Source organism: Phyllostomus hastatus, unplaced genomic scaffold (genome assembly GCF_019186645.2).
Source record: "Phyllostomus hastatus isolate PE091 unplaced genomic scaffold, TTU_PhHast_1.1 phas_contig_57, whole genome shotgun sequence".
Classification (NCBI taxonomy): domain Eukaryota; kingdom Metazoa; phylum Chordata; class Mammalia; order Chiroptera; family Phyllostomidae; genus Phyllostomus; species Phyllostomus hastatus.
Window position 1 is genome coordinate 2,006,180 of NW_025333912.1, and position 22,151 is coordinate 2,028,330.

The 22,151-nt window shown below is 44.5% G+C and overlaps 1 protein-coding gene across 7 annotated transcripts in view; it reads right to left on the bottom strand.

Annotated features, from left to right (window-relative positions):
- Positions 1-22,151, bottom strand: part of SATB2 (SATB homeobox 2) — a 190,288-nt gene that overhangs the window by 158,204 nt on the left and 9,933 nt on the right. For 4 of the 7 annotated variants that reach the window (XM_045847651.1, XM_045847652.1, XM_045847649.1 and 1 more), the window contains 2 exons: positions 21,090-21,175; positions 16,469-16,696 (listed from right to left, as the gene is read on the bottom strand). In XM_045847651.1, the coding sequence (XP_045703607.1) occupies positions 16,469-16,637 (169 nt within the window). In that variant the 5' untranslated portion in view covers positions 16,638-16,696; positions 21,090-21,175. Of the gene's footprint in view, positions 1-16,468; positions 16,697-17,935; positions 18,119-21,089; positions 21,176-22,151 lie in introns of those variants that run through there. The other 3 variants (XM_045847654.1, XM_045847655.1, XM_045847653.1) reach the window with 3 other exon arrangements.

The window sequence follows — 22,151 nt, forward strand, 5'->3', positions numbered from 1 at the left end:
AAATTCGTCAGGAACTGGTCGCTGGGACAATTGTGTTCCCTCTGTGTTCCGGATCTGGAGGACAAGTGTACTGTTGGTGAAACTCCAAAATCTAGCATGATATCTTCTCTGCATCATCATCATCAAGCAAACTGTAGGCTATTCCTGACTATATTAATCCAACTTCTTTAATAAGGGAAAGGCTTATTCCCCTTCCTTCATTTTAAAGAGCAATTACAGCTTTCTGGAAATACCACCACACAGTCATGAAAGGCGCCTGAGGAACAAGTACTCTTCACAGCTCTGGGTGTCTATCCTCAACGATAAAAGAAGGGCCAGCAGCAGCGTGTCTCAGTGACAGGATTCCATGCCTTCCACAAAAGTTGGGACACGAAAGTACTTGTCATTGGCATAGTACCTTCTTAGTTGCCATCAAGTGCTCTAACACACCATCGTATCTTTATTATCTCCCCACATTTACCTTGTCAGAGGGTTATTCAAATTCTCCTTTAATGAGGAGACTAAATGAGGAAACTAAAACTATGAGAAAATAATTAACATACCCCCCCTCAAAAAAAAAAACGAGGCAAAAGAAGAGAGTTCAGGTTAGCCAACCCAAGCATTCCGCTTTTATGGGGCGTCAAAAATAATACTCCCAAACTCACACCCGAAGAAATCAGAAGGCCTGGCCTTTGGGAAAGGACCCTTCACCACCTCTTGTGTCCAGTCAGTGACCTGCATTGCTTATAAGTGAATTCATCTTTTTAGGGCCCGCCACGTGTGAGGCACTGTGCTGCTAGGCACAGAGGGGAAACCAAACACGGGCCTTAACCTTCAGCTCCTCACAGACAAAGACAGGCTCAAAAAAGGGGCTATACTCTATCTCACGTGGGCGAGCATGGTTTCCATCCTCCTGCCCAGCCCTTCCGAATCCTGGGTCCACCCTCACTCTTGGACCTGCCCCCTCAACAACAGGAGCCAGTCTGAGAGGAGAGGAGGCTGGCCCTTCTCCTTCTGTCTTTCAAAGGACTCATGCCAGGAACCACCTGTTTGAAGAAGGAAGGCAACCACATGGCCCTCTCCCTTCCCCCGTGGCTGCCAGTGCATCTGGCTCTATCACCCAGGAAGGTCCTGGGACTAACTGAAAATCACAAAAGCTTCAGGGCAGACCGAGCTGCTCTTCTCTGTTCTTTGTATAAAGCTGAACCTGGAGGGAAGCACCACACTCAGCAACCACCACAATCAATAAATCATAGCACCCCCGAAACACAAACAAATGCCACCAAGTAAACTGAGTATACAGTACAGGGTCTTTCAGAGGACTGGGAGATAAAGGAGCGAGGGCTAGCAACTACCATTTCTTATTGCAAATTTACTAAAAAGCTAAAGAACCACTTAGTTTCTATTATAACCTCATAGTCATTCTCTCTCTCCCCGCCCCCCTTACACACACACTCAATCACATTCACACAGACAACAAGAGAAATAACTTGCCTCTAGGCACTTCTTCCAACCCAGCAACAATAAAAGCGGTCTGAGCACCAAGAATTGCAACCAAAAACAGAAAGAAAAAATATGGTCGGTGTCCCTCACCTCCTCCCTGAGGTCACAGGCAAAATTTCAAAACAGATCATACGTATCCACCCTACTCTCCTCTGGTCTGCCCTTGGTGTCCTCTCCCAAGCACCCAACCTCCGGAGCTAGGGGAGCCAGAGGGTCCACATTCCACCCCTCCACACCCCTACCCATTCATCCCCCCAGGGGCTGAGCTCAAAAATTCCAAAGAGATTAAAAAAAGTGATAAACCTTGCTGTCCTGCCCTGTAATACTGCCTTAGTCTCCTTAGATACATTTTCATTGAAAAAGAAACACATTGTATCCCACATTAACTTCTAATGGAAAGAATTTCAGGTAATGAAATAAAGACATTTTATAACCAGTCTTAGAACCAGGAGAGCAAAAACTGGAGGGGGGAGGAGGCAAGGGAGCACCCACAGGTGGGCCAAAGCTCCTCTAGGCTCCCCTAAACTGCTGAACTTTCCCAAGTTCCTCTGCATCCTTTGTTTGTGACCTACAGGTTCTCTGAAGGATTAATGCATTTGTTTTTGTTGGAGTTTTGTTTTTAACTCTTACTAAGGAGGAAGGGGGAGCCCAGATAGAGGTGGGACAGCTGAAGACCTGGGTCATGCACAGGGGGAGAAATACAGTCAATACTAAATTATGGAGAAAGCAAAATCTGCTTAATAGTCACCCTAAGGGACAAACAGAGACATATGTGGAGAAATTCAACTTCATGTTCAGCCATGACCCAGTTGCTTGTATCTCAAAATTAGACCTCCAACTAAGGTTTCAATAATAAAGCTACTTGATGCCTCTACCCTTGTGGGGAGGTGGGGTGCTAAGCAGATAAGATTATTGAGAAATATTTTACTCTCACAGCTCCCTCTAATAAAACCAGAATCTACTTTGCAGAACCCCGAGGTAGATCTAAACTTTGGAAGATAAGAAGAAAAAGAGACCAAAGGTAGAGCTGGCGGGGTGAACGCTGGTCCTCTTCTCACTTACAACCCCAAAGGCTCAAACTGAGGCTGAAGTGCCTAGGAGGAGAGATCCGGTGCTCCACGACTGTGATTCCAGGCCTGTCCCCAAACTGAGAGATCCCAATTCAACCTGAGGTCAGCTCTGAAGGCTGAAGGATCAACTCCAGGTCTCTGGATACAGAAACGTGGTGGCAGGATCAAGCTGGCCTGGCAATTTGCAAAGCAGGATTTCACAGGCTCACAGGAGGCACAGTGTGTGCCTGAGCTACACCTGGGAACCGATGCAAGCCGGATGCAAGGAGCTAAATTCCCTGACCTCAGAAATGCCCAGTTAGTGGATGAGAGGGCCGCCTTTTCTCCTCCAGCATAGGTTGGGCTTAGGTAACTTGCCTTCAGTCCCGCACTCACCTTTCTACCCCAGAGCCTGACTTTAGCAGGCCCCAAATAAACGCTGGCTCAGTTTAACAAAACGCTGATTCCAGGTAGACATTAATAACCGCAATTAACAGGCAGTGCTGGATCTGGCTTTTTCCCATGACTTCCCAGTGGCTGAGCTTGTCCACATCACTTTGGCCCTACTGCATTGCATTCACCCTCAGCAGATAAGGAAATCTTTCCAAGAAATGATCCACACCAGTGGATTCAGGAGCTCGCTTCATGTTCCCTGGAGGGGGGAGCGGGGTATGCATCAGACCACAGGGCTGTACACGACCACTGTTGACAGAAACTGTTGCCTCACCCCCAGGAGGGCATTGCAGTCCATCGGTGCACAACTCAAGTGGCTCACAACCCTATGCCCTGTGCCTATACACACCCTGGAATCCTGGGGGTCGGGGCGGGGGGGTGTCTTATCTGCAGCCCTGGCCAAGTCTGACCTTGAAGGACTTCAACATCTTCTCTAGATGCAATAACCAGAGAAAGACAAACTGTTCACTGCTCCCAGATTTTTTTAAAAAAATATTTTAAAAAGGAAAAAAGTGGAACATGCAAGTTTGTGTATTACAAAAGAGATCAAGACTAAATTTCTGAGGTTCTTTTCACAGTGGGTTCCAAATGCATACACTGATAAGTTTGAGACTCAATGGTATGTTAAATGATCTACACCACAATTCATTAATGTCAGGATTTCTGTCCTCTGTTATGGAAATTATTATTCTGGAGGTTTCTCAGAGGATAATTTTTTTAAAATAATATTTAAGTGAAGATGCATTTGCCACTTCCCTCCTTCTTATCATGCTCTCTGGAAAAGCAATTTACAACTCAGAGTCCCATAAGGCAAAAGATAGTCAATAAAATTGTCTTTATACAAACATTTGCTTCATCATCTCAGGTTTTGAGCTCCACCTAAATGTTATTTTATCTACTTTAACAATTACATTTTGAAAACCCTTGATTAATTTCTCGAGTGCAGTGTTAAAGAAAGGTTGACTGTACCGAGGTTCTCTAGCAAGGAATTAATAAAGGAATCAAGCACTCGGCTCTCAATAAGACAAGACTACCCAGATTTCTATTGGGAATATTTCGTAGCGCAAGCATGTTTTCTTCGGGGAGTTTAACTCACCAAAATTATTAAAAATTGAGATCAAACACTGGTGCAAAGTCCCAAAGGAAATCATACTAGAGTGGAGAGATTTTTTTATCAAATAAAACCCTGAAAAAGTAAAGTTTTTTACAGTGGAAAATAAAAGGCATTCTCCCGTACAAAAGGAAACCTTACTGTCTATATTTAAGGTTCAAACAGCAAAACGTGTATAAACATTCAGTGGACATGTAAAAACCGTCCCTGTGAGATGAATGCAGATTTCACAAAGCCGGGCTTAGGCAGGTGGCCATCACCCTCCCTGCCCCGCCTCTGGAAGCCACTCTCCTTCCTGGACCCAACAAATGCTTCCATCGAGATGTTAACAGCAACCAAGGTCTTGAAAGGGCTAACAGTGGGAGGAGAAAGAGACAAGGACAGGAGGAGAGAGCAAGGAAGTCCAAATCATGGTGTGTGCCCTGCAGCCCCTAAGGGGGCACACTGCGATCTCTGGACTGCAATACACAGGACATTATTATTGTGACTGAGACGAAGGTAATAAAACCCAGCTCACAGACTGGGGACTTGGGTCCCCACCACTGGGCTACTCCCCAGACAAGATATTTTAAGTACCCGTGTATTTGTGTAATTTATAGTAGTTACTTAAAAGATGAAAAACAGAACAGACAAAGCTAGTGTATTTTTTATTTTTAGACATCCACTTTATAATTTACATAATTTCTAAAAGAAAATACTAAATTTAGTATAAAAAAACCTAAGAGACCACTTAAGCCACTACATATAAATCCAGTGAAAATCTTCTATTCATCCTTAACATTACCCAAAGGATACCCAGCCAAAGGAGAAGTGCTATTCCACTTTTAACTAACCTTAAGAAGTATCACCAAAGCCCAAAGTGATCTGTCTCCTGGAAAAAAAAGTAAAAAATCTAAATACTAAAATACTAATAATAGTAGTAAGTTTCTATCATCCCTAAAGTGAAGGAAAAAAAAAACTGGAAAATTACCACACCATTTTAAATTTGGGACAATCCCAGATATAAAACATCTCAATTTCAAAAAGATTTCACTCCCCTTAGAGTCCCTGGATTCATAAATTCTTTAATTCCATAATAATTTCTAAGTCACAAAATAAAGCACATTAATGTAATTTCTCCCCCTCCCCTAAAAGGCAACAGCTTCAAAATAGGTCTGTTCTCACAAGCTCAACACAAAGTAACAGAAAGACAGCTCAAAGACTCTTTTTCAAACTCTGCATTAAAGGAGAAAGGGGTTCCTCTTGGGGTGTGACACAGGTTTGTGTGTGAACTTGAGGTGTGGTGTGGCCAAGGAAGAATACTAGCCTGCCTGGGGTGAGAGAGGCTCTTTTATCTTAGCACCATCTCAGCCCAGATCTAGGTAAAGCTGATAAAGAAATGATACCTCACAGCTTCCATAAATGTAAGTTCATTTCTTTATCTTGGTAACAGAAGTAGGACAAACAGATACGTTTTCAGAGAGCAAGCCTGTGTTTATTACATGCACGCGAGGCTGGCTGTAAGCAAGTCAACTGCGTAGAGTCACAGTAAAGGAAGAAAGGAGCTGTATCTCAGAAGCGTTCCTGGGTTAGAAAGAACTGTCTCCCTCAAACTTGCTTTCAAGCTACACATCAATCTTCAATATAATTATGTTTGACATAATATAAGCTCTTGGCAGTTAACTTGTTTACAATAAATGCTTAGTTTGGGTACATGGACTGTATTTCAGTCTTATAAATATCAAACACAAACCTACAACAGTCCCATTATGAAGCTGAGAATTATTTTGCTATAAATCTTTTTATTGGGGGGCCAAGGGAATTACTTTGCAGCTTGTTTTCCACTAGCCCCTTGGAACAGTGTGAAAAGAGGGACATTTGTACTCTGACCCTGTGCTAATTGGAATTCTATACATTTCCACGGGAGAATGTATGGTATCAACCCTGAACGTGCAGGTGGGTCCCCAGACAGTTTTGCCATGGTGGCGAAGAAATACACATACAACAAAATTCTTACTAAAGTCACAGCGTTTTTCTACAGCTCTCTTCTCCTTAAGCTCTCTTGGGAACTAATGACCATTTGTGACAGCACTGGCAGGCTTTTGGTGGTAAACTCCAGTTTGGGGAGATTTATAAGTTAGCAGTAAAAATGTGCTTGAGGCTCAAACTTACTATATGAATCAGCCTGTAAATAGAGTTAGTTTCCCTGAATGTTACCTGGAGATTCATTTGAAAAGGAAAAAAAAATTAGGATCACCTTATTTACCCTTGTAAAGTGCATTTACTTGGGTCTTAAATATGTAATAACTTCCCTTTCGGAGAACAATTTGCTCCTCTTATACACCGTCAGTAATAATAAAGGGTGTTTGGTCTTCTAAAACCACATCTGCCAGATCTACAGGACAAAGTCTTGTCTGGATGGAGTGTGGTAGCTGAAAGCTAAGCAAAGCTTCAGGAGCGCCCCAGCTTAGGCCCAGCCTACACAGACGGTTTTCCATCACATACCTTCACTGGCATCCTCAACACCTTTTGATTATTGGTTATCAAATGATGACAGTTTATCATTGCCTGGTTTCCTCACTTGTTTCTTAATTTCACAATAACCTTATAATCAGATTCCTATAATAATTTAACTTGAGCATACTACTGATATATAGAAAAGATAATTTTAAGAATCCTAGTTTAAGCATGTTTTCTAAAACAATACTGGGAAACACTGTCACTTCATTACTTAAAAGTGAGATTCCAACTTTTTTCCTTCTAGTCAATGTTATAATTTCAGATGACGTAAAAAAAAATATGTTTCTCAGCTTCCGATATAGAAGACAAATAACTGATTTACAAGTTTTGAGAGTCATCAAATATAATTATATTAAAAATTTTACCACGTGACTTTAGTATATGACAAAGTCAGAGAGAGGAAAAATAATTTCATTGCATTATCAGCCTCACAGATCACTCTTGTTAATATCAAAAGCACTAGGTTGCAATGTGAACTAATGGAAAATTGTTAATTTCAGCTAAAATAGTCACTCCTTTTTTTTAATTAAATAAGCCCTTTTAAAACCTTGACTATTTAACTGCTATTTACTTGGAGGAGGGGAGGCATGGAGAAGGTGACTGTATGAAAAAAATACTTTTTTATTGTACAACAAAAATTTCCTCCAAGGCAAGAAGACATTATGCCAAGTTCCACCCAGAATTAATGTTTAGGTTTAAATTATAAAGTCCAGAGAAAACAGAACCACTAAAAGACCCTTAAAGCTCGTGGCATTCGTCAACACTGTTAGGTTATATAAATGTTAAAACTGAAAACCCTTTGCTGACCAAAGTATTTTAATGAAAGCACTATTAACTGGACTCTCTGAACTAATTTTTTAAAGTCTTTTGAGCTGTTTGATATAAATTCCACCCTGAAGCAGATTATGCTTGGGACACTTTGGGATTATGAGACCTCCACCATGAAGGGATTCACTGCCTATCTTATTCCTTTCATTTTGCCACCCTCAGAAAGGTTTCTGAATATTGACCCCAAGACAGCTCTTAGCTACAGATGATGGAAATATTCTCCAATAACTCTGTCAGCAGACTCAAACCTTGGGTGCCTGCTGCTCTGAGAGCCAGCATTATTTGTGGTTTTAGTAACCCCACAACGAGCAGAGGTTAACTCCACTATCTGGGCTAACTCCACTGTCATCACCCAAGTTTCCAGGAGCTCACGGCTTCTGTGAACAGACTAAGAAATATAGCCTAGAGTGAAAGAACACTAGCCACTGATTTGGGCTGCTGCCGGCCGGCTGCCTCCAAGTTGCTGAAAGCGCCACTCTGGGGAATGGGGGCTGCAGCCTCAGCAACGTGAAGGATTGTCGATTTAATGGTTCCAGCGATTGCAGATGGAGGCCAGAGCCTAGCATCTCAGGAGACAGTCTTAGACACTTAGACACCTTAGAATGTCAGGTGATATGTGCACATAAAAATGAGGGGTCCCCCACAACCCCATGTGTGCCGAGAAGAAATAAGGTTGCTCATTATTCACTTTCAACTCTCTCCCTCCCCCAGCCTGGTTATAACGTCCAGAGAAGGAAGAACAGCAGGCCAGGGGACCACACCTAACCCTTGACTTGGCAGGGCTCTACAACAAGAGGAACATTCATTACTTCTGACTTCCATTTACACAGGTTTAAAAAAAAAAAGAGGTTGTTACACCTCAGGTGGAACACAAGAAAATGTAATGTCCCTTCTTAAACTGTATATGAAGACAAAATCAATGAGTATTTTTAATGTTTCCCAAGTAACCACCTCCCAAGGGCTCCTCTCTGAATTTCCCTGGGAGGAGCAAGAACCAAATGGTCCTTCCCTAAAACAGATTTTAGCTAATAAGCCAAACAAAGTAAGTGAAAAGCACTTTTGTTATTTTGCATCTTCTTCAAGACTAAAAATTTTACATTGTGTGACAGGTCCACCTCATTTTTCTTAATGATGTTTTTATTATTCTTTCACTCAATTAAAACAGAAATGGATATTGCATCTTCTGACTATATAATTGTTATTGTAATCTGTTTTCGATCACTGCTTGGGAAATGGGTCCAAAACAACATAAACTCTCCACTGCCTCAGAAGGCAAGTCATTTTCTTTTACAACGACTCTTAAAGAGCAACATTTATCATGCTGCTCTCTTAGCATCTCTGGATTATGACAAAGAAAAGTTCTTGTTCTGTTAACCAACAAAAAAAAATGTTTTAAAAACACTGCTATTTGAAGAGTGTTGATATGAATGCATTTTCCTATTAAGCTATCCATTTTTGCCTTTCCTTACATGAATAAACAATTGGAACATCAATGCAATAAGTATATACAATTTTAATATAGAGAATAATGATGAAATTTGAAAACCAATCTTATTATTATTTAAAAAAAACTGATACGCTTACTTTCCAGCCAAATATAAAACAAATCAAAGATATTTTTTAAAAGAAAGAAAAAGATATCTGTGCTTAATGTGATGAAATTCAAATTGTTTCTATAAAAAAGATAAATCACCTCTGTCAGATGTCAGTGCTTTGGGAAACATTTGCTCTGACTAGAGTCTCTATTAATTTTTTTCATATCCGTGCAAATCTTCAACATAACAAAGAATGTAACGTCACTATGCTGCTGTGCACATTTCAGTAACTGTGTAGTCACCAGTGGGCAGACACAGTGGACACCAAACAGTCAGATGTGAACTGCATCCCTTTTCATACATGGTAGCTAGCAGTGTCTCCCCTTAACTGTTTGATCTTTGCTGTTATGTTATCCTGCCGCTTAACAACCCACCATGGTAAGACAGAACTCCGTTCCAATGGTAATGCCACAAGCTAAGAGCGGAACCAAATCTGCCTTACACGTGAGCAGATAGTAATAATACCGGTAGCAACTCTAATTGAAATATAGTACTTCCCCCAGACTCTCATTATCCTAAGGTGTCATAACCACAAATAAAGGTTATTCTTACCACAATGTAAGACTGGCATAATTTGTAGATAACTTTATTTCAAGGTTCAAATTCTTTAAATTTCTATGAATGCTTTTGTCTTCATTTTAAGCGTTTGTCAAGCTAGTAACTATTATGTTCTCCACATCACTTAAAATGGAAAAAAGTATATATACCATAAACCCAATTTCCATAATAATATATCAATGGCACATTTACTCCCTTTAAAGTCATTTGTCCCTAGAGTTTTAAAAATCTGGAATAAGTAAAACTTTACAAATGAGAAGCAAAAGACACAAGTTGTAGAAGATAATTTCTGATGCAGCCTTTCACTGCCACTTAATTATACTGATTTTATCACAATTTTTAAGTCCCTCACTACTAAGAGGCAAAACAATTCTGTTAATTGAAAACAAAAAGAAATTATATAGAGTTCCTGATTCTGAAAACTCCCCCGTGGAACATCTTTCACGTAAGCGCTGTGCAGCATGAACGTCCTGTGGGGCTTGTTTCATGTAAAAGAAGAAAATAAATGTTTGGTTGGTCACTACAATAAGGGAAGCAGCGTAACTTTGGAAATGGAAAATAACACACTACACAGGCTACATCTGTGCTTTTTTGGAAATCTGTAAGTCCTCAACTGGCTTTTGTTTTAACTTATACCTCAGGTCCACTCAGGGCCGTCTACTTTGACTTTGAAATATCTATCGTATTACCCGTAAGGAGTAGGATGATGAATCCTTTGTATATAAAAATCCATTTTCAACACATAGACATTTTCAAATCTCTGTTGCACTTTAAGGTGAAAGGAATGCACAGCTCTCCTCACTGGCCCCTAAATTAATGCTGAAGAGCGGTGGTGACTGGAAGTGAGAAAGGCTCCATGCAATCCAAGACAGCAGAGGGAAACCACTCACTTTAAAACTGCTATAAAGAAAAGAATGAAAACTAAAAGACAAACTCTCTGTTTTTCCAGCTAAGCATGAAGGTCTCCTACGTGAAACCATTTTCAGTTTTCTCTTTCCTTTCCCTTCCCTTCCCTTCTCCTCCCCTCCCCTCCCCTTTCTTTCTTCCTTCCTCCTTCCCTCCCTCCCTCCCTTCCTTCTTTCCTTCCTTCCTTCTTTCTTTCCTTCCTTCCTCAAAAAATAATGAGTTAAAATATGTGGGTTGGATCCAACATTTCACTGCTGTTCTTATTCTTGGGAGTTGGGGGAGGAGGAACTTGCTGCCAAAGCTTCTGAAAAGAGAGTTTGGGCTGCTAATTTTCCGTTCACAAAAACCTAAATTTCCCTTATGCATCTCGCACAACTCATGAAATAATACGAAACAGTATTATATCACTGCAAATTGAGACATTTTTATCAAAATAAAGAGTGATGATGCCAACATTTCATTTGTCATTTCCCACTTGTCACTTTTCACTGACAAACTGTTACACATACAACTTTTGTCAAATGCTTCATCTTTAAATATGTTCCAAAAATGCCATTGTATCTCAGCATTCATGTAAGGGAGATAGTAAAAACTACTATGTTGCCACACATTAGTTATATAGGTTAAAAAGAGACTACTTATTAGATAAAAGAATATAAAGGACTTTTTATTTATTTGCATGCTGTATAGGATAAAGTTTGGCTTCCTGAAATATAACAAACTATGTACATATTTTATGTACTGAATATGAGGTTATTAGTTATAAGAAACTTTTTTTATAAGAAACTTTTTTAATGGTGAGGTAATATGTCATTTTCATCTCAAGAGAAACCTTAAAGCATTAAAAAGACCAAAGAAAATAATACAATTTGGGATTCATCTAGCCTATTAACTTAAGTTATTTTTTGATATATGTGAATAAACTCTTTCTACACTAAAGTCTTTACCAAAAAAAAGGTTTTAAATGATCTGCTTACCAAATACACCTTGCCAGTGATATCACATAATTACTGTGTCTTCCCTGGAACAAAATTGATTTCTATCTTCCTAAAATAACTCGTTCGTATTCTTAGTTATCTAATAAATGATGGTAAGTCCGTTTCCCTCCTTATGGATACATTCAAAAAAGGGAAGACGACTTAACACAGGATACCAAAGACATAGAGAAGGACTCTGCTAGTCACAGTCCCCCGGAAAGGATGACATGGCTTGTTTTCTACGGGGGTTAAGAAACAGAGCGCCTTAAGGGACATCTGTGTAGTTCCCACACGCACACACATACACACATTTCCCTGCAGATGATCTTGAACATATAATGGTCAGTGGGTTTCTGCTGATGGAACATAAGGCTTCCAAAATTACTTGAAACATCAAATTATGCTCAGGACTTTGAGGGGTGGATACCCTATGTTCTGTTTAATGTGTATGTTTCATTGCATATATTTTTTGACCAAGTATATCTTTATTTTAATAACAGGCCAAGGACTAAAAACACTTTAGAGAAGGGCTATTTTTCTACCTCAGCAAAACTACAGAGGACATGCTAGATTGTTGGATGACCCCAAAGCCTAAGTTCATTCTATTTAAAAGATCTTAAACCCTTTTTAAAAAAAAAAGTGGAGTGGAAGAGGGAAATACAATCTTTTCTCTTTTGGAGTAATTATGAGAGTCTCCCTACGAGCATAATGGTGTTTATTCTTGGGTAAAATGAATTTAATGTTTTGTCCATTTTTCCCACATTGACAACATGTTTTCAAATTTCTGAGTGTTTATTAATACATTTCAACCCATCCATATCTATACTCTGACAGACTCGCACTCCTTTCAAAAAGGAAAATGTCTCTCTACAGCTGCTAACGTGCTAACCACCCCCAACCTGAACTGCGTGTCTTTCACCTTTAATGGAAAAAGAAGTGGTCCACATGTAGACAGCGAGACTGACTGTTGCTGTAGACGACACTCAGCTCTAACAGCCACCATCACACGTTTGTTTTGCTGTGTGAATGCATCAGTGTGTGTTGAATAATAAATTTTTCCCCTTGCAACAAGGCAGTTATAGCCTTGGAAGGGCTGCCTGAGAGCAACAAGAATGGGTCCACTTCCAGTCAACTAGTCATAAGATGACCTCAACGGACAATTCTGTCACAAAATATATTATTTGAAAAACTAATTCTTAAAGCTGATTCTAATTCCTCCCCCCCCCCATAAAGCAAATATCTATAAGAGATATTCTTAGCATTTAAACATTTTCCCCAAAACTCTGGAACACTTAACACCAATAAAATCATCAGAATTCACAAGAAAATGAAAAATATCCCAAAGATTTCTGACGTTTAATGCCTCCTATCAGCAAATACACCATCTGGTAGACTCAGGCACGGATCATTCAGCTTAAATAAAGCTGTCTGAAAGTTCTTCGTTAAACCAAACATTAAAAAATGAAACTGCTTCTGTTAACAATGAATGGAGCACAATAACTCATTGCTGTTAAAGCACAACTGGCCACTGACTTTCCGCAGGCCAGGAGGGAAGCAGAACGCCTTGCTCCCCCTGGAAACTTGATTGGCATCTCTTTGATTTTATGCTGCAGGTTGTGTGGCTGAAGCATTACATACAGCAGAACATTTCAGACACTCATGCTAATGGTGGTAAAAAGGATCATCTGATTCTTATTTTCGTCATCCTTAATAATCTTTTCTTTTTCTAAATCTTCAAATAGATCTGTAAGTTTTAATCACTAATTTCACAAATATAAATTTCCCCACCATTAATCATCCTTTTTCAAAATCCTTATGGAGTGAATTACTAGCTGACAGGGGACGCCAATTCTAGTAAGTGAATGTTACCCAGCAGGGATATAAAGCTGTCAACACCACGGTGCTCTTGCTTGCTCTAAACTCTCTCCCAGCCTTCATATGTTTTTTAAAGAGATATTAGCCTTTTTTTTTCCTGAGGACCTTCTATAAAAGCTGACTGTCATACACATCTGAGCACTTATATTTTATTACGTACATGCTTTAAAACACTGCTTAGATAAGAGCAAAAACATCCTAAAAAGTGTTGGAAAGACAAAGCAAAGTTGACCTCTTTCTTCCAGTCTTCTAAAGCTAACCACATTGTAAACAATGCACTAACTTTTAAGTCCCCTATTAAAACAGAACCCTGAAGGCTGTGATAGTGTATCTACCACCTCGACTAGTTAAATCCAGACACTGCAATAAAGCAAACTCTCTCTCCCTAGAAAAGTAGAACAGAAAAAAAAATTACTGTTGCAACCAATGCATTCAGAAACATTTATTCCACTCACTGTTTACCAAAAGCAATAAGATAAACTGCCATTTAGCAACCAATTAACCTAATGATTTCTGCTATTTTTAGGGGGGAACTCACTCAAGATTAACAAATACATCCTCCTAAGTTTTTAGCTCTGTTTTTAAAAACATATTATTATAGTCATTATTATAGTAACCTTTTCAACATTGACAAGATTGCAGTATATCTGAAAATGGTAGTAGAAGATGTAGCACTACAAAATTTGTATAGTTGTCTATGCTTATTAAATTCTTCATAAATAAACTTTAAACAAAAGAAAGTAGTGTGGTAGAAATATAATCTATTTATTCCCCCCCAAAAAAGTTTTTCAAGTATGAAAAACTGCTAACTGGAAATATATTTTAAACAAATTTAAATTTATAATGTGCATTTTAAAAAGATTTGCTTTTCTCAAAACTGTGTGATTAAAAGTTATAATAAAATGAAATTATTAACTTTTCAATGTACATTTAGATTTAGTATCTAAACTTAAGTCCCCAATGTAATCATTAACATTCGACAAGAAAACTTTGTATTATCAAAATTTTATGTTCTGAATTTTACATTACATTTTAAAGCTTTCTAAGTTAAAATATTTCCAACCCATTATGCTATATAGAGTAAAATATTTATTTTAAAAAATCTTTAAAAATCCACTACATGTAAACTATTTTAACCACTTTATTATTAAATATTATGAATGGTAATTGTCAAGACAAAATAATGCCATCTGTATTTTCAGTTTGGGAAGCAGCTAGTAAGACCTTTTATGTTACTAAATGAAGTTAAATCTCAGAAAGAGTGACAAAAGCAGTTTTTTGAAACAAATCTATTATTCATCACCAAGACTTAATAATTTCAGTTTCTACCAAACTTAAAATAAGAGGTCAAATGTGAATTATAGTCTTAGAAAATATGAAAAGCAGCTACTCTTATACTACAGGTAGCCCTGGTCCACAAAATTAGGTAGTTTTTTCCCATAGTTCTGTATAATATAAATAAATAAAACTTGTTTTGGGAAGCACAATTGTTAACAATTATATTCTAAAACATTTAGAAACTTCTCTTCATTTAGTGAATTTTATTAGGTCTTCAGAAAGGAATCAAAATTTCAAGTCTAAGTTTTTTCTTTATGCCTTAAGGCCACTCTGAGCACATACCTCTCCAAGGATTTCTAAAAGTTTTTTAATCAAACATTATCACATATGTCGTCTCCCACTTAGTTCCGCCACATTCACTGTGTATTCCTCTGTCTCACGTGCATGTATTAGACGAGGGTACACAAAGTCTAAAGTTATCGCTCCAGTCTCAAGACAGCACCTTCACAAATACTACTTTTAAAAAGTGGGTCACAGAACTATCAAGCTTTCTTTTGCTTCATTAAAGTATGTCTTCAATCCCCTAAAATGGAAGACTTTCAAAATCTACAGCCAAATAATTTTTAAAGCTTTAAAAATTGTGACAGTAAGTGCTTCTCCAGGGAGACGGTTAATATAAGGAACTAAAGCAAATCATCCTGAACATCTCCCATGAAGACAGTAATAGCAAAATAAGCAAAAATAAAAACACGTTACTTATAAAATGACTGCATTTAACTCTTTAAAAGGGGCTGAACATGCTAAGTACTTACTTCAAAATATATACTATGGCAATTTAGAACATGTGGATAAGAGCTTATCAACTAAACTTTGCCAGGGCTTTGTATCATTACAGGCAAATTAATGTAAAGAATTATATGAAATAGGCTACTGCCAAAAAACTTAGGGCAAAAACAAAACTCCAGAAGCAAAAAAGTTAAACTAGTGATTTATCCCACACAATAAAACTGCATACTGTGTAGCATTATGCATTTTATTTCTTTAAAAATGACAACTAGCCAATGGCATATTAACCTCAAAATAACTGAAAAATATTTACATTTCTTGCATATCTTCATTTTTATAAATTACTTTTCCTAACCACTTTTTAAAAGTAGTTGTTTAAGTAGTAAAAACTACAAAAGATTATCTTTGAACAATATTGAATTCGCTGAAAGGAAAACAGCATGTAGACAATAAGGCTACTATGCTGTTTTTACCTGTCGTGCTATACAGTTCCTAACAAACTTACACACGCATATAACCTTACATGTTATAGGAAACAGTAGCATTAAAGCGTCTGAGGGCCTGATGCATTCATGAGACACTTGAAATGTGGCAGGAAATAGTCCCAGTTGTTACACATTTGTCTCAAAACATTAACCTAACTACGAGGTAACACCCCTCTTGCTCCTGTACTAGAGGGAGCACTGAGGACTAGTCCACGAAAGCGAATGCACCTGAACTTCATCCCTGCAACAGATACTCTGAGGCAAGGCAAAAGAGTTAAATCAGTAAAAAGCTCTCTAGGAAAATCTAGAAACAGTTAGCTGGCTGTGACATAAACCTGCCAACACCTCAGCACACAGTGGCAAAGTGCCCAAAAAATGCCACCCTCTGGGTAAACCACTTTCTTGTTTTAACTTGAGATGAAGCTACCAGTTGCAGAAGAGAGGCGACGGGGGCATTATTTGGCAACCTGGGACTCACTTCCTGTAATCCTACACCGCGACAGAGCCTAATCAACCTGAACCCTGACACCCGGGCCATTATCACCGGGCCGCGGGCTGCGCGCGCCTCCCCGCTCCGGGCTGTTACCTCCCACGGCCTTGGCCACGGCGCCGTTGGGCCTCCCGCGGGCTCCCATGGGGCTGCCGTTCTGCTCCAGCCGGGCCACCTTCACCGGGGGAGGCCCCTTGACGTCGGGGCTGCCGCTGCGCCGGTCGGGGCTGTCCCGCAGACACGGGCTCTCGCTCCGCCGCTCCATGCTGCTCCGACTCGGAGACAAAGTTCCCACCGGCAGGTCGCAATAAAACGCGCAGGGACCTAGGGAGGGGGCGGGGGGAGGGAAAGGGGAGGGAAGTAAAAAGAGGGAAAACCGCTCACACACGTGATAGACGTTCAGGCCAGTGGCAGAGCGACGCTCCACAGCCACACAAACTTCCTCCCACGCTGCCAGAGGGGCCGGGGCCGCGGAGCGGGTCCCAGCCCTGCACGGGGCAGCCCGCGGGGCGCCCGGAGCCCGGAGAGCTGCGACTCGACCCGGGGGCTGTTCCCCCGGAGCCAGCCCTCGAGACGACGTCGGGCCCCGCGCCCGCGGACGCCGGGCAGTGGCCGGCCCATGGAAACAGGGCTGGCAGGGACCGTGCCCGGGTGCGACAGCTTCCCCGCCTGGGGGCCGGGGAGGTGGAAGGAGTGGACTTCATAAAAAGACATCTCATCGACTCAGGGAGGGAGTGGGGGCTGCACACGAGTCCGTGTGAAACCAAATCAGCCACATGATGCATGCGCAGTTCCCGGCCGGGCAGGAACCACAGGCCTGGCAGAGGGACCCCTCGAACCCCCGCGTGTTACCTTTACCGAGCCCGTCTTGGGGCGCAAACATCCTTTGCACAAAATCGACCCTAATTCCACTGTAATAAGCATCCAGGAACATTTGGAGGTATTCATCAGAATAACCTCCAGAATAACCTTCATCACAAGGGCGGGGACTACGATTGTTACGATTTTTGGAACTTTATCTTCGTTCGATCCTAAGTTATTTTTTAAAGCTCTTCGGTATAAAACAATAAAGTTTTTTTTTAAGCATTTGAGTTATTATTTGCAGGAGTAGCCTTCATCAACCCCAATTTTTTAAATCTCTCCAAAAAGTTTTCCTCCGGGTCGCCTGGCTGGCAGCGCTCCCCTCGCAGAACCCGCAGCCCTCCGCACCCCTGGATTTGCGGGGGCGGCGGCGGAGGGGCAGACACCTGATGGAACGGCGCCCGCACTGCCACCGACACCCCGGGGGAGCGGGAGCCCGGCGCGACCAAGTGCACTGGGGACCCTCTCCGAGAGGAGAAGCCGCCGCGCCGCGGCTCGGGAGGGCGGGGTGGGGGTGGCAGTGGGGAGGCGAGAGGCGCAGAGGCGCAGAGGCGCGGCCGGGGGGCTGCGGGCAGAGACTCCGCCCGCACCGCCCGGGCTGCGCCTTCTCCGCGGGCGAGAGCCGCAGGGAGGGAACTGAGCGGACCGGGGCTTCCCCGGACTCCCGAGCGCCGCGCGGGAGCCCTCGCCCCGCGTACTTACTGCTCACGGTCTGTCTGTAACTTGGCTGGCTGGGGCTCTGTCCATGGAGCAAAAGTAGAGAATCCAGGGTGGAAAGTTTCTGGTGCTTTGCCTTGCAGTGCTCTCCTAGTCTTCCTTTCTCTTTACTCCTTTCCCTTTCCTCTTCCCCAGGTCCTAACGTTTTCGGTCCTGGGTCAGGGTGTCTTCTAGTGCGGAGATGGTTGTTATGATGATGATGACTGGGGGGTGGGGGTGGGAGGAGGGGGAGGAGGGAGAGAGGGAAAGGAGGGCTCCTCCAAAGGGGCACCCGAGCGAGCGGGGGAGGGGACGGCGGAGGAGGAGAGAAGAGAGGAGGCAGAAAAAGCCCTTCACACCTTCGGAAAGGAGACCCGTTCTGGAGAGAAAGGGCTGAGGACCGCGAGGCAGCGGAGGCGGGCTTCGCTAGGCTGCTACCTCGCCAGGAGGCGCGGCCGGAGCCGCGGGGCCGGTGCCACCGACAGCCGAGAAGGCGCAGGGACCCGGGACCGCGCGCGGGAGAAAGCGCGGCGGCCGCCCAAGCTGTCACCTCCAGCCTCTCCCCTCTAGGCCGCCGCCGCCAGCAGCCGGAGCCAGACTCACTGACAAGCCGCAGAGAGAGACACACTGAGAGGGAGATGATTATTAGTTGCGTTGAGTCATCAGGCAAAGTGAGTCCTTTTGGGTTGTCCTCGGTTTCCGATTTCTCCCCCTCCCCCTTTCCGTCCCCAGATCTAGCGCCTTCAAAATAATAATTTGGGGTGGGGGCAGGGGAAGTCTCTGGATTATTTCGGGATGGCGGTTGGGGGGGAAAGATCTAAACCCAAGCCAGACTGGTCCACCGCAGTGGAGGAGCGCGGGGGGCGGGGAGGAGGGCTGGGGAGGTTGCCGGGGGAGGGGGGCCCCGCCTGGCAGGAAATTAAACATCAATCAATCAATCGCTGTGAGCCGGGCGACCCAACAGCGGCGGGGCTTCGGAGGAAGCAGAGGGACAGGCGAGAGGCGAGTGGGAGGCAGGGAAGAGGGAGGAGGCGGAGGAAGAGCAGAGTCGGCGATGGGAAAGCGGTGTGGCGAGGACCGCGCGCGCGGGGCTGTGGAGGACCGATGACCGAGCGCCGAGTGCCTGGCCGAGTGGTGGGTGCTCCCGGGTGTGAGCGCGCGCCGGGGCCCGGGGTCTGCTCCTCCTCCCCGCGGCGGGTCCAGGGTGCGGCCGCCTAGCCCGGCCCCTAGGCGCGCTCGTCCCGGCGCGGAGGCGGTGGCGGCGGCGGAGACGAGGCGGGCGCTGGTTGCCTCGTCTCCCGGAGGAGGCTCAGACCCTTGCGCAGGGGGCGGCCTCGGCTGCCCCGGCTCCGGGTTCTGCTAACTGCGCCGAGCACTTTCGACTTTGGAGATAGGAGGGCTACCGCCGCCCCCCACCCCCCGCCTCCGCCCACCACCCCCCGCCTCCGCCCCTCGGAGCAACTTTTCCCGGTGCCTGCGAGCTCCCCCTCCGCGCGGAGCCGGCCGTCCGGGCCCGCCGCACCGCCGCTCGCGCGGGGAAGGCCGCTTCTGCCTTAGAGCCGGCACGGTCGCGGGTCCAGAACAATAGCCCGAGTGCCCCACACGGCAGGAGCCCAGGCACTGCCAGCCGGGCTGTGGGTAGCGCAGGAGAGCGAGCTGTGTGGGGGGCGCGAGGCAGTGAGCATCCCTGGACGAAGTCCCTGGAGCGCTCGCAGCGCCGGCGACATTTCGAGCCTTGCAGCCCGAGCCGCCCGGAGGCCGTGCCGAGGTGGCGGCGAGGGCGGTGGGACTGCCAGTCCTCCGGCAGCGGGGCTGGGACTCCTGGGAGCCCAAGCGACTCGGGCCCTGGGCTCCGAGAGCGGGCACAGCTGCGCGGCGAGAACCCAGCCTCTCCGTCCCTGGGGAGGCCGCGCGGGGCGTCTCGGGCAGGTCCAGCGAAGGCGTAACTGAGCCACAAACTTTTGCCGACTCCCGCGGCAGCGGCCGGACGCAGCCCGACTCCGGCCGCGGGGCTCATTTAAGGTGGCACGGGCATTAGCCAGGCAGGCCAGGCACCGGCCGCGCTTTTGTCCCTTAAGTCCCGCTTGGGCGCACTACCTCCTTAAAGAAAAGCACGTGGACAGGAGCCGCGGCCCCAGCGAGACGCCTGGTGCGCCTGCTGACACTCCAGGTCCCTATCTGGAGCGAGGAAAATGTGGACGCGTCCCCGCTAGCCCTGAGAGGCCGGAGATGCCCCCTCAGCCGGCCGCACCTCCTGTCCCTCCCGGGCACCTTGGCTGTCCTTCCTTACCCCCAGGACCCCAAAGACACCCCACTACCTCGCCGCCTGAGCCGCCAGTCCCCCTTAAGAAGCACTGACTGTACGGCGGCGCCAGAGGGCCAAACTAAATTCGGTTTCGGGAAACGCTCTTCTCGGGAGGCAACTCTGGAAATTCCGAGCGGGTGCACCCGCCGCGGGAAGTCGCGTCAGCCCAGCGTGTGCCCCCGGCCTGGCCGAGGTCCACTCGCCGCACCCACCTGGTGGGCGGCGTTCGCGCGGCCATCACCTAAAAAATAGGGACCCGGGGGCGGGGGGGGTGGCGGGGGGCCTCTGGAGCAGAAAGGGTCCTGGAAGCGAAACCTGCCCCTGTCCCGAGTCTCGGCGCGCGGACCCCGGAGAGCCCCACACCCAGACGCCGCCCACCGAGTCCCGAAGGAGCCCGAGGACGGTCCGGAGGCGATCAGAACCCAGCCGGGAAAGGAAGACAGCAGGACAGTAAACCTTCTTCGGGGTGCCCGGGAGTTTCAGGCAGCGTTTCCTTTTCCCGAGTTTTTATTCCTCAAACCGCATTCCACCGCACCCACCGCCTCCCCAGACGAACCGGTCAGAGAAAGTGCACAGTTCAAGTCTGAGGAAAAAGGTGGCTCAAGTGATCAACTTGTGGTGGTGGCTGAAAGGGGTGTTTTGTTTTGTTTTGTTTTGTTTGGGCTGCAAAGAAACAAACTGTAAGTTTGATCGACAAACTTTCTTCTTTGTATGCACTCTCCCGTCGGAATGGGAAGGGGGTGTTGCAGACGCCAACGGCCGCCGTCAGCGTTGGGGCCAGCGTTTTCGGAATGGGGAAAGGCGCCTTTCCTAGTCACGGCTCGACAAAGATGATAACGCTCTTTATTTCCTTACCTTGCTATCGAACTGTAGAATCCTCCTCCCTCCGGATCAATGCCCAGGATCTTAGAAGAATTGGTGATATTGGGTCTTCAGTACTTCTGGGAGAGAAAAAAAAAAAATGCAAATGGTTTAGCCAGTACCTTGCATGTCTGATTCGCCACTATTATTATATCTGATGCTGGGAATGGTTGGAGCGCTTCGATCTTGAGTCGCTAATGAGCTGCTTTATCCTCGCCGCGGTGGGAAGGCCGCGCGCGCCGGCGGAGGACCGCGGCTTCGCCCGCCCCGCGGCGCGTGTGCGCAGCGCGAGCGCAGGACTCCGGCGGCGCGCTGGTCGCCGGCGCGGCCCTGCTGCGGACCGCTTTATGCTTTACAAAGTGTCAATGTTTTAGCATGTTTCGAAGGGAACTGTCGATTCTAAATTACTAAACCCCTAAGAAGGGCGATTTAAATAAAGTGTACAGTGAAGCACAATTAAACGGACATCGTGGCTAGTTTGTTTTCAGGTCCCGCGCCCTTTTAAAGTCGTTGATTTTCTCTTCATTGGAATTTTCTTCTGCCCGTTTTTGACAGTGGACAAATCTACCGTTTTGGGCAAAAGAGCTCAACGTACTTAAAATTACACTTAACAGAGAGGGAAATTTTGAATTATATGAATTACTACCAGAAATGTGTTTTGAATGTAGCTTTATGTTTAGTAACACATTTTACAAATTTCTTTCGATTTTAAAAAGGAGATTCCTAAGTTTTGTGATATTTGCCCGATGTGGGGTTTTTACCCCCTTAGGTTTTGTCCATAGTAAAGGCTTTTATGTTTCAAATTCCGTAATTCCATTCCTTTTTACTGCACAACTTTTGTATTGACCTTATTTCCAACCAAAGTAAACAATTGCTTCCAGCATGTTTAATTTTGACAATAAGAAATTTTAAGTAACATTTTTACTTTTCACTAGGATTTTCTACTTTTTAAAAGAGTAAAATAAATGATGATGATTCAAAAGTTTTGTTTGGTTTCGTTTCGTATTCCTCAAGTAGTTTATTTCCAAGCACTTTAAAAACAGAACCATCCGCAAG